The 17,325-nt window shown below is 38.8% G+C and overlaps 1 protein-coding gene across 2 annotated transcripts in view; it reads right to left on the reverse strand.

The window, feature by feature from the left end:
- Positions 1-397: 397 nt before the first annotated feature.
- LOC147865570 (uncharacterized) overlaps positions 398-17,325 on the reverse strand; it is a 37,095-nt gene continuing 20,167 nt past the window's right edge. Inside the window, exons 2-3 of one of the 2 annotated variants that reach the window (XM_087318413.1) lie at positions 2,443-2,696; positions 398-2,412 (exon numbers count right to left, since the gene is read on the reverse strand). In XM_087318413.1, the coding sequence (XP_087174539.1) occupies positions 491-2,412; positions 2,443-2,665 (2,145 nt within the window). In that variant the 5' untranslated portion in view covers positions 2,666-2,696 and the 3' untranslated portion in view covers positions 398-490. Of the gene's footprint in view, positions 2,697-17,325 lie in introns of both variants that reach the window. The other variant, XM_087318412.1, reaches the window with a different exon arrangement.

Consider the following 17,325-nt stretch of genomic DNA (forward strand, 5'->3'; position numbering starts at 1 on the left):
CACATCAGTACAATGTTCATTAGCGGTGACAACCCAAGAGCACCTAAACCTTCAGAGCACACTTGACTCATACAATTCTAGAATTGGTTGCACAAGGAAGTAGGACCAACACAGATCTCTAACAATTCAGATGTAAGCCTACATAATTATTTGGAAATGGAGGATCCATCCCTCCATTGTGGGTGAAGAATCCCACATAGCAACTTGTAGTTGCTCCAGAGGATGCCAATGGGGTCCTTTCGTTTGAATGAATCGCCGCCCCAAGTTGGTTAGGTGAGGCCAGAAGTTCGTGTTCAAACCCCGCTATCCCATCATGTGGTCATTGAGTAAGTTAGTGAGATTTGAACCCAAATGCATTACTTTGGGCAAGATTGAGGCAAACTTAGTAGATAGTAAGGAGATTAAAAGAAGCTTGTATTTCTTGTAGAATGAAGAGGGAACACTTACATCATGGAGTGATATTACAAATGAACATAGTTTTGTTGCTCAACTAATGTTCATAGTGATCATGGAACAATTCAGAGCAAAGCTCATGGAAAACCTTGACGATGGTGGGGTGGTACTCCTCAGGGTTGAGGGAGAGGTAACACTGCAAGAGCTGTTGGAGTGGGCGGCGTCCTCGTAGCCCTTTCGCCACAACCATCTCCACCATCGATTCTTTGAAATCATGGTGCGGATCGTACGAGCTCTTCACCATAGCCACAGCTCCTCCTCCTCCTCCATTACTGCTAGTACTAGTACCCTTCCTATTCATGGCACCATGACCACATGAATTCATCATCATGTTGCCATGCATACGATCGATCCGATTGTTCCCGGCAGGGCCAGACATCATCATTTCCTCGCCCACCAAAGATCTCGATGATGATGATGTGGATGCCGATGAGAATGATGCCGATGATGATGATGATGAAGGTGGAGGTGAGGGAGATGCCAATGCCGATGGTGATGGTGATGGTGATGGTGATTCTCCTCCCTCCATATGCTCTCCTTCGTAACCATCATAATCGCTTAGTATTTGTATCTCGCACGAAGTTGTCGAAGCCCACATCTGGGCAACCTCGTCTTCATCTAATTCATCATCAATCTCGTATAAGCCACCCGAATTCCCTTGTTTACTTTCTACTACATTGGCCTTGGTCTCGGCCGAATCCATGTCCATCTCTTCCTCCTCGGTGTAGTCAAGCCTGTGTCGATTCAAGCCGTAGAGCGGAGATCTCCTCCACCTAGCATTACTCGAGCGCATGTGTCCATGTCCATCCGGAGACCCCGCTCCTAGCTCAGATGTATCACTATTACCGTTGGTTCCCACATCCGCATGTTCGACACATTCCGGAGCCTTATCATGCAGGAAATGGCCATGGCCATGGCTATGGGCATGCCTGGCCATGGCATTACTCAAGGACTCACATGAAGGCAATTGCTGAGCCTTGGCATTCAGCTTCATCTGCTTGATGGAGTCTCGGAGTTCGGCCAAAGAGATGACCTTCTCATGGAGCTTCGCAGCCGCAGCTGCAGCAGTTGCAGTTGCAGTTGCAGTCGCCATGGCTGGAGAGCCAGTGTTATTGCTATCCCAGCTGATTTCAGAAGCTATGGCGGCATTCGAGCTCACAGATCTTTGGGTACTCTCAGTACCTGCAGGAGTATAAACAGAGAAGCTGCTGCTGATGGTACTACCAGCAGGAGTGTACAGAGCAGTGCTGCTGCTGCTGCTGCTGTTGCGGCTGCTACTGGCTATGGTGCTGCCATTCAGATTGCTGTTGGAGCTACTGCTACCTGGGGATTCATCTTCTTCACCGATGTGCCTGATGCTTTTCTGACGCGCCACATCCATGGCCATTCGACCTCCCTCTTCCACCGTGCTTCTGCTGCGTAGCTCTAATGGCATGGCCACATCTGCTAGGTCCACTGCATTCTCGTCTTCTGTCCCCCCTGCACTGCAGGATTCCTCCACCATACCATGCCGAGGCACCATCGCCGATTCCTCGAAGACCTTATTAGTAGTAGTGGTGGTAGTGGCTGCTATGTCCACCACGTCGTCTGCAGACTTGCAGACGAGCCGCGAGACCACATTGCTCTTCGTCGCCGTCCCGAAGCCTGCGGGAGGCCCTGAATTCATAGAAACGGTGAGCTTCTGGTGCCATTTCACGTGATCGCGTTTGCTACCCGCCAGTGTCTGATGATCGTTGATGGGATGGGGCGATGGGAGAGCCGCATTCGACGCCCTTAGCTTGCGAGCTGCCATGGCGGCGGCCTTGCTCTGAGAGCTGCTCACAGTGGCTCTACATGTACAGCCTGCATCCACCACCATACACTCCCGCACTTCCTTACCCTTCCGAACAACTCGAGTGCTCAAGGCCTGCGTGTGATACTGATTCTTATGAAGATTGGAGTGTTTGACTGCAACATAGGGTTTAGAAACACGGTTAGGGTTAGGGTTAGGGTTAGGGTTAGGGTTAGGGTTAGGGTTACCCCTGACCACACTTTGATGATGAAGGATACCTTCAGAAACCTCTGTTTTGATGGCTCGTCGATCATCATCATCATCATCATCACAGCAGGTTGTAGCAAGCTGCTCATTGTCTGCTTGACCTGCAATGGTGCTGTGATCGTTTTGCTTGTAGAACCAGATATGGGGTCTCACATGGAGCAACCTGAACCTCATGTCGCCTTCTTGAGTACATACACTCGCCCACCTTATAGCAAAACCCTAAATTTTGTAATTTGGAAAATAAAAGAAGAAGAAGAAGAAGAAGAAAAAAAAACCCCTAAGAAGACATGGCTATGGCGGTGGATACAGCTAGATGGGCCTAGTCTCTGCGTCCATTATTATTTGCGCGAGGATTCATGGAGATGGAGATGGAGATGGAGATGGAGATGGAGATGGAGAAATCATTAGACTTGTGTCTAGCAGACATTGATGTGGGTTGGGGTCCTCTGTTTTTTTTTGCTTTTCTTTTCTTTGTTGTGGCCCTTCTCTCCTTTGGACACACTGTGAACAGAGAGACAAACACAGAGAGGCAGACACAGACAGACAGACAAATAACACGCAGAGAAACAGAGACAGATGATACACACACAGAGAGAGAAACAGAGAGAGAGAGAGAGAGAGCCTTTTTGACGTTACCTTACGTGTGAAAGCAGTACAACAAACACACTGATTGTCTGCATGCATTAAATGCTTCTCTCTCTCTCTCTCTCTCTCTCTCTCTCCATCATCACACTACTGCCATGATGCCACAGCCATGGCCATGGATCTTGCAGAGCCACCACCATAGCCATAGCCATCGCCATAGCCATCGCCATAGAGCCATGGATGCATAGCCAATGATCATAGTATGAACCATACGTACGTGCATTCGCATCCGAGAATGTCACCATAGCCTCAGGGCTCGTGGTTTGGGTGGTGGGGAGGCAAGGGATTCGTGGATCCTTCGAGTATGGTAAAAAGTGTTTTTAAAAAAAAAAAACCATAAGAATGTTTTGGTAACGCACGCATTCGTTTTCATTCGTATGAAAACGAATATTTGCCAATGCATTCGAGTATATTACGTACTATGGCCATCACCATCACCATAGCCATGGCCACATATATATATATATGTCACCCCATGGCCTTCCTTGCCATCCATGCATGCCCAGTGACCGAAGAATGCCCATAATTTGGGCGGCCCTATCGTGTAGGGGAGACCAGCCCCCGGACATTCCGGATCGCGTGCCTCCATGTAGTAGCATGGAAGAGAAACAAGGGCCCAATATATAAGGAATGAAATCTCGGGACACACACGCAACACGCACCCCATCCCTTTAATCGAACCTTATTTGGTTACCCCCCAAGTATTTGAGAGTATCGTTTTATCCGCCAACAATCTTCGGGTTGGCATATATTGCAATAACCATGTACTGCTTCTGATCGCGACCCCATAACAATCCTCTTTGAGGCAAATGCATACAAAAAACGCACTCTTCCCTTGGGTGTGATGAATTCACACTGGTAAAAAAGAGAAAAAAGATAGAGGGTATTATGAATTCATCATATTATCCCCCCTACCAAGCACCCATACTTTTGAGAAAAATAGAATTGAGGTTGGGTACTTGGGGAAATTACAATGAAACTTTGGGGCATTGTGTGGAATGCTTAGATTGCGTAGCAATTAAGGAACATTTGAAACAACGTCCTGTATTGTGATTAATTTTCCTAGTTGGGAAACAAATGTGCAACATTGATGATCAAATAATGGGGCATGCATCATCAAAGAACTTGTCAAACTTTTCTTTTCTTTGTGTAGATTGGTTGCAACAACATCGGAGTGAAAAAGAAGATACGGTTCCTCATTGGAGTTATTGAATATAAACGGATTAGGAAGTATATATACGTTACAAAAATCTTGAAGTGTGCAAGATTGGGCCAATCTTTTCTTCATCTTTCCCAATACTTGGCGTACTCCGAATTCCTTAATTTTCTACATAATTGGGTAACGTTTTCAAAACCTTGGTCATAAAAAAAGAAGCCTAAATGTTCTCAAAATACTTGAAAATAGTTCTTGGGCAAATTATTAGCTCCTAATTTAGTTTGGGACTTAGGCACAATAAGAATGGTATCTAGTAGGATGTCAATTGCGGTTACCAAGAAAACAATCATGATTGTCAAACTATTCATGATTTCTTGACATGGATTCCTTTCTTTGATAAAGTTGCCAAGGCATTAGGCTAATTTGGCCCCTAAGTTACCTATAGTGAGTAATTTTCCCCAACTATTTGATAGTTGTTGTAACTTTGGTCCAAATTGTGGTAAGCTAATACAAATTATTGAGGATTCATCGGAGACCAATAATTGTAAATAGCTGTCTCTCTCTCTCTCTCTCTCTCTCTCTTCAAGATATATGTATTTGACTTGGGATTCCCATTCCTTCCCAACTTTCACGAGATGAAGCCACACACTTTTCTCTTAAAAAGACTCACAATTTAATGTTCCTCATCCCCAAAGAAAGCAATACGAAAACGGGGGAAACACGTAAATTCTTTAAAATGTACATTGGTTTTGTAAGCATTCATTAAACTTTCAAAGCATGCATGTCATTGAATTACAAAGGCTTCATCATCTTCTCATATTTGTGAAGTTGTTGGTCTCACATACATATTTTTCCTAATGAGTTATGGGCCCAATCATTTTTTTCTTTAACAATGAGATCATGAGACCCCACAAATGGAATGCATCTTTTTCCTAACTCGTTATGGGCCAAAACACTTTCTTTCTCTTTGTTATTCCAATCACACACGCTTTATTCGAGGCATTGGTTTATTCATGCATTCTCAACAGTCTTGGGCTCAAGAACTCACGCATCGACAAAAAACATTATAAGAAACTTATAAACCCTTTGGTATATCATGTAATTTGTGCCACGAGCCTCATACTTCTACACAAGTCCCAATAACTATACACTTGAGTTATGGTTCGGCCCTATTCACTAGAAATGGAACTTTGATGGTGTCAACCTAAAGTTTTGAGTTTTCACAATGCCTAAAAGCAAGATCATGTCCATGGACATGCGAAGCATTGATTGTGCAGCTTTGACAATTGAGCACAGTATAGTAAACAAACCCAAGTATATATCAACACATCAACAAGATTTAACTAGTATTTGCCAAAAGAAAAACTAGTAGAGGTTCTTGTGATTAATGTGGTGTTTTGTTTTGCTGTGTTGGACTTATAGAACACAAACCAATGATAGGTTTCCCTTGATTCTTGAATAAGGATTGTGCCCCTTTGTGTGATGTAGCAACAAACTGTTAACTTGTCTTATTTTGATTCACATGTTTCTTAGTAGTTGGTACTTGCCCACTAAGAGTCAACACATAATCAATAGTTAATTCATGATTAATTAACACTTAATCAATTTGTTCAAATAAAATGTTAGTGGAGGGTAGGCATGTGACTGGATATAGCAACAACTCAACAGAAGTTGTATGCTTCTTCCTTCCATGGAGCAACATTTACGTGATATTTTCATAGCCAAAGATGATGGAGGGGAGATCACTCATCATCATCTTTCATGTTCCATCATTAATGAGTTGTTTACATATATGCATTCTATTATTGACTAGAAAATACCTACTTTTCAACAAGAGAATATGTAATTGGAGCTACACAAAGTTTTTTGATTATGGAATAAATGTGATTGTAATCCAGAGAATCTTGCTTACATACTAATGGACATGAAAGCTTTAACCTCATAGGTTCACACTTTAACTTTACAAAATTTGAGAACAACTACACGAGGTCCAGTTTTTACTAAGAATTTGTCCGTGCATCTAGCAATGGCAACATTTGCATGAGTATCTTCCCTTCACCATTCATTAGGTTGCTAGGAATACGATAAATTCGTTGGACTTTAAGATGCTACAACATTCAATTGAACTAGTCTGTCCTACTGCCAAACAATTGACGTGACTATGATGAGTTGAATAAGACAAAGTGTTGTCGAGCTCAACATTTATAGCAGTTGGTCCCAAAATCCTTTCAAGCATCTATATCTTCAAGATTTTTCGTTCACCAAGGGAAATTTTCATTCAATTCGATGACGATTGAAGATGTGAAGCTTACCCACCTTCATCTAAGTGCTTTCTCCAAAGAAGCCAATTTACCAACTAATGCTCTTTATGGATTGGAACCTCGTTGACAAGTAACACAACAATTAAAAAAAGTGACATCTTTTCCCAAAGAATATGAACTAAGAAATTTCCTTGTTATCATGGGAATTTGAAACCATATTCATTTCAAGAAGAAGCATCTATATCTTTTGCCGTTGGAAATTTTTAACCACATTAAAACTCTCCTTTTTAGGTCCACTATTCATTCAAGGGAGAATGGTTTCCTCCGCTTCCAACAGTTTCCATACAATGCGAAAAACTCACATCATATTAAAGGTAATGTAAAAGTACCCCTCCTAATTTTGAAAATATAAAATCCAACACTCATAAGAACTCTAATGTCACAAGTTTCTGACCACCTTCCTCTCTCTATAACATGAGAAGTTATACTAAAAAATTGCAAGTTAGTATTATCAAAATCTCAATAGATACCAATATCTAGACTATAAGATTAAAACATATACACCTCATAGGTTGTTCGCTTGTTCAAGAACTTAAAATATAGATAAAAAGCGAGAAGGTAAGATTGTTCATGTTCAGTTATGAAATGCCTCGTCTTAATTGTACAATTATGCTTGAGAAGTCTTGACTTGAGCCTATGATGCTTCACATTACCTTTTTTGGGTGTCTCATTCTTCTCTAAAGTTGTTCAGGGCATTTCCTTGACATGTTAGCGGGAGATTTAGAAAAGACGAAGAGAAAGAGAGTGTGAGAGAGCTATACATATATAGAGGAACTATCGTTAAGAAAGAGACAGAAGTTGACAAATTTAGAGAGAAAGAGTAGACTATAGAAGATTGTGAACTTAAGACTATGAGAGTATTAATTAATCAAGGTTCAATTGTCATTAATCTCCATCATGTTTTTTTTTACCAATGTTTGCATTAACATTTCAACATACACTTAATATGAGTGAAATTTTTTACATTTTCCCTTCATTCAGATTTTCACTTGTTTGTATATAGAATCCCATGATGTAGAGTAAATAAAGAGAAGGACGATGTTAAAGTTTATGACAAAATAGTATTAAACTATAGGACTCCTCAGTTATCGTTGATTCTCATTTCTCTACTCATTCATTTCACCTTTTCAGTTTTCCTCACATTGTTTTGACAATATGTCTATAAATCAAGGTAGATGGGTGTTAGATCATCCACTGATTAGAGTAAGCAAAATTACACCCAAAAGAGGTTTTCCAAAACAAAGTGAATCTGTGAAGAAAATCTATCTACAACAAAGCTTCACCACTCTTGGATCTTACACAATACTCCTACTATGTCATAGCATTTGGCGTGATACCAATGTTTTATGCATGCCTTTGTAATATGTAGTTAGGTGAGGATTATGCTGTTTTGATTATGGCTGTTCTTCGATGTAATTCTTTTGCTAACTAATGGGAAGTAGTGTTTTTTTTTGGAAAAAAAAAAAAATATGTAGTTGCGTGTGTGTAGGTGCATGTACTCTACATATGATTCCATGAATAGATGATGTTTTCATATTCATCTATTTGACATGTATTAAATATGTGAAGTTAACAACTAAAGGTATCTTCATGTAATCACACACAAACACCCACAAACACTCACACGCATGCGCGCGCGTGCACACACACACACACACACACACACACACACACACACACACACACACACAAGACTAAGAAAATGGTAGTAGCATATTGATTCATAGTTTCCATTATCCACATTGATTTGGTTTTGGATCCTTGACATGGTAAGGAGGTCTATTTTATTTTGCAAAAAAGGGATCATAGGAGCTCTAGCGTAAGTCACTACTAGATTGTATTAACCGTAGATTTTTGGATGGAGAAAATGGAGTCCCTATATTATGATAAATTGCTAATATTGCATAGACCCATGTGTTTGACAAGAAGACAATGAAGAATGAAATAGAGATAAATTATATTATGTAGAATGCTTAAGTTGATTACAATGTGGGTTTGTCACGAAGAAACTTATGTCTCATGTGCTCCTAAGTGATTCTAATCTCTCCTCATCAACCAACTATGCAAAGAGCTCTTCGTTGTCCTCAAACATAAAGATAGCATCAAATTTTTATTGTTTTATATGTAGTCCTTGTGATATGTCCTGTTTTACTATAGTCGTGGCATCTAATTTTGGTTGATTTTCACCATTCTCTTTAAGAAATCTTGTCTAGCATGCATGATCTGTATTAATTGTCTTTTGAGGTGGTCCTATCTACATCTCTTCACATCTGAAAAATGTGGATAATTCTCCAAGGGGAAGTGGGAGAGTTCTCATTAGAGTAGTCATTGTCCTGACACGGCCATTAGATTTTGCAAGTTGGGCATGAATACGATTTTGTGTTATCTTAACGTCCATTTTCGCCAACCCCTAGTACTACTAGCCGAACTCGAAGACATTTTATCGTCTTGACAAATATTTTAAGGCCTTCACATTGTCATTCACTTGATTAGAGAAAAACTAATGATTAAGGATCTGGATCTTGAGCTTGTTCTTGGTTTCATATGGTTATGAAGAACTATTGCTAGTTTATCCTAAAGACATTTTATCACCATGAAAACTCTTGCATTCTTAAAAAATATGCAATGTTGGAGATTTTAAAGTTTGGGTCTTTAAGAAATGCCTCTTCGACCCTTTGATAACAACAATGGAGCTCTATTGGGTTGAGGCACAAGGTGGGGTTGTAGCATCCCTAAAACCACATGGAAAGATTTTGAAAATGTTTGGAAGCATTTCCTTATGAGGTTTTGTTAAGTTACGCCACAAACACTATAGATGTGCCTACTTCTAGAGATTGTGATCATGGAAAGTGTTGTTGAGTACATGCTTAAGGTTAAAAACCCTTTACCTCAACTTCCTTGATTCACATTGGAAACAAGTAAAGTTTACCTCAATTTTCTTGAATAATATGGGAAACAAATAAAAGGATCCAAAAGAGGCACAAACGCAAAATTCTATGTTTTAGATGGATAATGAAGAAATGGCTTGGAAAATGAGTTGAATTACGATTGATTCATTCTACTCCAATAGATTCAATTGTGAATAAGGATTTTGGCAATGCCATTATAGCACAATGTGAGAAAGATATGGAGTCTCACATTTCACAAGTTGCATTACATATGTTGCACCAAACTACAAGTCATTGATATTGAAACCACACAAGTCATTGATAAATGTTAGAGCCCATTGCGTTGCTTGCCATGTACACAATTGCTTCCATACAGCTTGGCTCATGTTCTTTTCAATGAAAGATGGGAGGTTGAGGCATAAGTAGGGAGGATCATCGACTATGCATATTTAGCCCTAAATAGGTTTGATTATTTGTGTAATATACTTAGATATGTGCTCTATCTTTGACTCGACTTTTGCTTTTCATATGCTATTAATATAATCCTATCCCTACACACATTTAATATTGTGCCAACTCAATAACAAATAGTCATTTGTAAAATTCTTCAACATCGACAATCACTATCAATTCTATGCATACTAGATGAAAATGTTCCATTTTTTCATCCCATAAGTTATATTTGACATTGAGGAGAACTACATAGATTCCACATTCTGCACTATCAATAGGAACACTCAATGGTAAAATTCAACACTACACAAGCTATAAGGAAATATTTGACTTCTAATTACATAGGTCATATTGGAGAGAATTTAGTTAAGTAAAAATTTTAAAGCCCCCATATTGAGGGTAATTTGGTATCAACAATCCTACATCAACCCTGGACTAGCAATTGACAATCAACAATCCTAGGTCCAACACTTGGTTGATTTGCAACCATCCTCAACAATATTATAGAAACAATCTTTGATAGTGCATTCATGACATCCTCTGATGTATACAACTTCAATAGATGAATTTGGTTCTTCTGTATACAAGCTTGGATGAAGTGATGTTACACCTTGTTGCTTGTCGTTGAGTACTGCAATGGAGACATGGGCTTTGGTGGATTTCTCCCATGTCACTAGGTGAGAAAGCCACAATGTTTCATTGTATGCTTCAATTACTAGTTTTTGTTGTCACACCTCCTTGCAATTATAAAGTTTCAACCTCCACAAAATCAATCTTCTTGTGGACTCAACGACATAGCCCGGAGTCAAAGTCTTTACTAGGCACACAACCAACTACTATGGAATCACCCTCTCCAAAGCTCAAGGTTTGGTGTCTTGTACCACACAGGTACTATATGATGCTCATCACCACTTGCCAATACTTCATGTCGATAATGTCAACTTGCTTACCACTCCAATAATGTGATGTTGAGCCTTATGCCAAGCATGGAATACATTAGGCTATTGTCTACAGATTAGTATGGAACTTTTTGCAACACCTCCCACTTAGATTTGGCTTTAAGAAATTTCCTTACTCAGTCTCATGTTTGACTCTCCTCATGGAGAACCAATCAATTATCTTGGTGAGGTACTCTCCTTGAAATAGATGAATTCATAGATTCTTTATTGCTTGAGTGATCTACATACCCAAAATGTTCTTTGTCATCCACTCAAAGGATGAGTAGAATTAGGTTCCCATTTGAACATCTGCTTATGTACACACAAAAATTCTCATTGTTGTGACAAAATTGCCCCAAAATATACATTCGAGCGACTCCTTGCGGAGAAAATGATAAATAATCTAATTCCATTTTTTTACCACTATGCATGAACTACGAAATCCACAAGCATTTTTTGTTTTTTTAACAAGATAATTGTTAATATATATCATATCACTTAGGATTCATAGGATTTGCTATCATTGCAAACAAGACTTTTGAAAGCAATAGATTGCATCTTTACAACGATGGAAGGAGAAAAAGATACATTTCATATTTGACATGTCACATCTATAGATGCCGCTTCTATTGATAATTTATAACTATATTTTCTATTGATAATTTTCACAGTGTCTCTTGTGGTAAATATCGTTTTAATGAAGATATGATTTCTTATTGGATAATTGAAACATCACAGTCAAATCCCATTCTAGGTGGTATCACAATAAAATTATTTCAATAATACAACATTAAGTATACAAACACATAAGCTACCTTATCCAAATCCCTATAAAAATAGAAGTGGTGTCACCAAAGAAAAGTGGATTCCAAGTTTTTGAGGAACAAGGATACTCTCTAGTGAAAAAAATTGAAGATAGTGGTGTTACTAGAGAATAACTTGTTTCCCAAAACAAAACATGTCACCTGACTTGAATTAAAGTTTATGTGACACTATTAGTTGTAGGAAAAGGAAGAGGTATCGCATGAAGCATGCGTGATTCAATGCTCTTTCAATTCGATTACAAAGGAAAATTATATGTATATCTTTGTATAATGCTTATTGAATCATGCCATCTTTTAAACATCGTACACTTGATTTTGACCCAACATGTATATAATTTTCATATTACAACTATAGTTTCTGAGACAATCACCATAAATGAAAGATCATAGTCGGATTTGTACATATTACAATTTTCATTTTTCGTACATCTATCAATAAATTGGACCAACTAGTATGGGAGATGCATTTATTCATGAATAGACAATGTTTTCCCTTTCATTAGGAAAAATGTAAATTTTATTAAACTAGTTTATAGGATAAATTTGTGGTAGTGTAATTTAACGATTGCAACTTTACACCTTCATTTGCTTCAGACTTGGGCCAATAAGTAAATATATTGGATCAAATTAGAGAGGTAATTTAAATCTAGTCATGTTATGTTATACTATAACATTACGCATGGGTCTATTAGAAAAAAATTATTATTTATTTTGTTGCTTGCTTCAATTGAAACAATATACCTTTGGTTGCACCATAATAATCATATATTTACAATATTTATGTATTTTGTGTTGAGAAATGCATGTAGAATTGTCAATCCATATGTTGAAAGCAAGAATGATAGAGGACCATTCACTCTAAACCTAGAAGAATTCGATGAAATCCAACAAGCTTTATCCATGGAAGCTTTAGTCATTTATTAAATTCAACAAAGCATGACCACTTGTAGAATGCAAATTGTTTGTTTGTGATCCCTCATACAATGATGATCAAGATGGTGTGAAAACATTGGATTCCGAAAGAAGTCAAGGAGTACAAAGAAAGACAAATGGATCTTGTAGGAAAATCTTCCCAAGACCAGTTTAATCCATCAACAAATCTGACACTAGTGTTCTACGAAGATCTGATTAGTGACATCAAATGAAGCGAACATTGTCTTCCATCAACCAAGCCCAAAAATGGAACATAAGGAAAATTTATAGTTCACCCATTGAACCATTCCCCATGGATTTTTTGGTGGTAAAGAATATCACTATCAAGGATCAACATTGATTGTTTGATGATTTGGTGGAGAAGTTATAGATCAACAATGAACAATTAAAGGAGACATGAGTTTCACTTGGAAGAGTATATTAGAAATTCTGATTGTTAAGAACCTTGTAAAGAGCTCATGTATATATTTGATAATGGCACTCTCCATGAGACTTGAGAAATACGTTACACAACATTATCATGTTAATCATTGAGGCAAGCAAACAATACTGACCATGAAATAGTGGCTCTATGAGGACAATTGAGCCAACTATAGGTAGAGGGTGATTAGACAATCATTCCAAGAGGTAGAGGAGTGGGCCATAAGAGAAATATAGAAATATGGATTGTGTTTAAATTTCTTCATAAAGATTATCAAACAAAATCCAACAATTAGAGAAACATGACAACTCCTAAAATTGGACAAATTTGGGTGAACACTTTTCTCAATAAGACAAAGGAAGAGAGGCCATGAGCCATAAGGTGAACTAAAGAGCTTATCTAAGTTTCTCAACAATGTTGTTGGCCTAAATCAAACTTTAAATTTGAAGAAAATCGTGTGAACTTAAGTGATCATTTAGAAAATTTTCAATTGTGTAGTGGGTAGCTTTGAATAACATACCCCCACTTGGAGGGAAATATTAACGAGTTCGCTCCGTTGCACTTGTCCTATGAGTTGGCAAATGTCTTGCTAAGAGAATTAGGCTATTTGGAAATGATCTATTGTTAGTTAACCACTATAATCAGTAACATGTAATTAGTAATTAGAAATTCAAGTTTTAATATATTTGGTTAAAAGCAAGCGAGGTTGTGTAACTAACCAAAAGTTTGATACAAAAAGCTCTAGGAAAGAGATAATCTCCAAATAATTGATAATAAATAAACAAAGGTCAAGGTTATATTTGTTTGCAACTCATTTTCATGATTCATGCAGTGGCACCCTTATTCCTTAATTTTTTTAGTCTATGACCTTTGTTTCTCTCTTCCCTTGTTTTCTTTCTCTTTATTATGAAGTGGGGGTATTTCTCTTTCTTTGTCTTCCTTTGTTTTTATGCCTCCTCCTTGTTTCTCTTTCTTTGTTTTCTTTCCCATTATTGTTTTGCTCCCTTCCTTGGTTTTTCATTATTGCCCCTTCCCATTTGTCTCTCTTTCTCGATTAACCGTTCCCTCATTTTAGATGATGAATCCTACTCATAAAAATCGAGGCAACGACCAATAATACGCTGACAAAGGCAAGCACCCAATAAAGGTGGAGAGTTTGTCAACATCATTCAACCTTCTTCACAACATAGGATTTTTGGTTTGAGCTTTCTCATGCATAGTTTTTGTAGCTCTAACGTGGCAAATTTCGACCATGTTAGATATGTATGATTTGGTTCACCAAGGATTTCGACCAATAGACCTTACTATTGATGTTAGAGTTATGATCTAATGTAAGCATATGATAAGGATAAAAGATAGATAAATAAGAAAGGAGCGACAGAAAGAAGGGTGCTGATCCACCCGACCACCCCCAAGTGAAGGGATCGAGATGGACTCAAGCCTCGATCGGTGTCCCATACCACCGTTGTGGCGTCGAGTTGTACCTCGTGCTGGCGCACTCGTTACAAGAGTTGACCCACCACAATGTCAGAGTCTCGACGTAGTCGATAATGTGTCAAATGAGGGTAGCTAGGCCTCATATTTATAACCAGACCTAAGGCCCCCAAGCAAGTTCACACTTGGCCTAATGGGTTGTCTCAATCCCGAGGATTAAAAGTAATCCTCCCCTTCTTTACACTCTCGTTTAACCCTCACACTTTATTCACGTGTATATAATACTACGGTAAATTCTCACCATGGGATATTATATGGTCATGCCTGTAACATACTGCCCCTCTTTAAAAGATTGCACTCTTGCAATGGAAAGTTAGGGAAGTTAGTTCTAAGAGTATTTTGATGTTCCCATGTGGCATCTTTTATAGACTTATCCATCCATTTAATTTTAAATTCTCGGATTATTTTAGAACACAATTTTTTTGTTTTAACATCGAGAATTCTTTCAGGTACATGTGGTTTAGAAGATAATTCTTCAGAAGTAACCGGAGTTTTAGTTGTCACTGTATTGTCGCCAGAACAAGGAAGTTCTTTTAGACAACTTACATGAAAATCTGGATGGATTTCAACGTCATCAGGAAGAGCAAGAAGATAGGCTGATGAACCAATGCGTTTGAGGACTATAAAACGTCCACAAAACCGTGGGGCTAACTTAGCGCACTTACTCGCAGACAATGTCTTAGAATTGTGAGGTACACGTAAAAATACTTTCTGTCCAGGGTTGAATACACGAGGTTGCCTATTATGATCAGCATAAGAACACGCTCTATCTTGACTTGTTTTTATATTATCTCGTGCAATATGCAGCATATCTTGCATATCCTGAAGAAAGTTTTGCGTACTTCGCAACTCATCATGATGTATATTAACATCAATCGGGGCTCGTGGCTGAAAACCATACATCAACATAAAAGGACTATATCTCGTCGACGCATGCTTGGAGCTGTTATAAGCAAACTCCAAAATTGGGAGATAACGTTCCCATTTTGTTGGTTTTGTACCAACATATGCACAGAGCATGTCCTCAATAATTTGATTTACTCGTTCTGTCTATCCATCAGATTGAGGATGATTCGTGGAGATCATGCTCAATGTAGTTTCTAACTTCTTAAAGACTCGCATCCAAAAGTCGCTAGTAAACTTTGGATCTCGATCACTCATGATGTCCATCGGTAACCCATAAAAACGAAATAACTCGTCAACGAATTGGTAAGTCAATTCAGGAGCTGTTACCATGGTTTTAGTAGCAATAAATCTGGCCATTTTAGATAGTCGATCAACCACAACCCAAATGGCATTGTGGCCTTTTTGGGTGTGAGGAAGGCTATGTTGGGAATAAAGGGCCATCGTGCCTTTTATTAGTGCACGAGTGTGAACGCACTCGTAGCACACTTTTGAGTTGTATATACATAATATCTAAAAACCAAAAAAGAGGTACACTCTTTTGTACCCAAGACAACGCACATCTCTCTCTCTCCCTCTCTGTTTTTGACCTAAACCCTAATCCTCGTGCTGCCTTCAAACTGGTATTAGAGCCAAGGTTTCGGGTTTTATGCAGAGAAAAGTTTAGGGTTTTCTGCAGAGCAGAGTTTAAGGTTTTCTGTAGAGCAGAGATTAGGGTTTTCTGTAGAGTAGAGATTAGGGTTTCTGTAGAGCAGAGTTTAGGGTTTCTGCAGAGCAGGTCACGTTTTCTGCAGTGCAGGTTTGGTCCTCCGTTTGGGCTAGAATCATGACTAGTAGCACTGAAAGTAGCCACCTTATGCACATCAAGAAGCTTGAGGGTGCACATAACTTTGCAGTTTGGAAAAAGCAGTGCTACAACATCCTGCTGCAAAAGAAGCATGCAAAGCCTATAAAAGTCAAAGGGGTAAAGCCTATAGATATGGACGAAGATGATTGGCAAGAGTTGAATGAGCTTGCACGCTCGACTATTGAGTTGTCGATTTCTGATGCCGTGCTTTTTAATATCGAAGGTTTGGACTCCGCCTATTCTATATGGATTAGACTAGAGGAACTGTATGCCCAAAAGACGGCAGCTAGCAAAGTTTATTGGCTTAAGAAACTTATGGATTTGCGTATGACTGAGGGCACACCCATGTCAACTCACCTGAGTGAGTTCAATTCCATTTTCAGCCAGTTGATTGCCTTGAAATTCATCATTGATGATGAGTTTAAGGCCACGTTTTTACTTTGCACCTTGCCAGAAAGTTGGGATACTTTCAGGACTGCTATGAGCAATTCAAATGCGATGCTTCTTTATGCCGATGTAGAGAGTTCTCTACTCATGGAAGAGATGAGTCGGCAAAATAATGCATCCAATAAGTCCTCTAGTGCGTTGCATATGAGGGGTAGGTCATAACAAAGAGGCAAATTTGATAGTTATGGCCGTAGTAAATCACGTGGTAAAGATGTAGAATGCCATCATTGTGGCAAAAAGGGTCACTTTAAACGTGATTGTTTCAAATGGAAGAAAGAGAAAGGAAAGGGCAAGAAGATAGATGATTTCATAGAAGAAAAGAGAGACATTCAACCGAGGAAAGGCAATACTAAAAGTGAAGAGGTGAATGTAGTCACTCATGATAGTGATAGTGGAAATGATGTACTCTTTGTTTCATCATGCCATAGAGAACATGCTTTACTTGCAGATACGGATGGTGACATGCACACTTGGATACTCGATTCCGGTGGTTCTTTTCACGTCACCCCTCATCGTGAGTGGTTTTCAGATTACATAGGGGGTCGACATGGTGTTGTCCATCTT

The sequence above is a fragment of the Azolla caroliniana genome, unplaced genomic scaffold (assembly GCF_043228905.1).
Source record: "Azolla caroliniana isolate FFs.n. ecotype wild unplaced genomic scaffold, voAzoCaro1.0.p SCAF_4, whole genome shotgun sequence".
Taxonomy (NCBI): domain Eukaryota; kingdom Viridiplantae; phylum Streptophyta; class Polypodiopsida; order Salviniales; family Salviniaceae; genus Azolla; species Azolla caroliniana.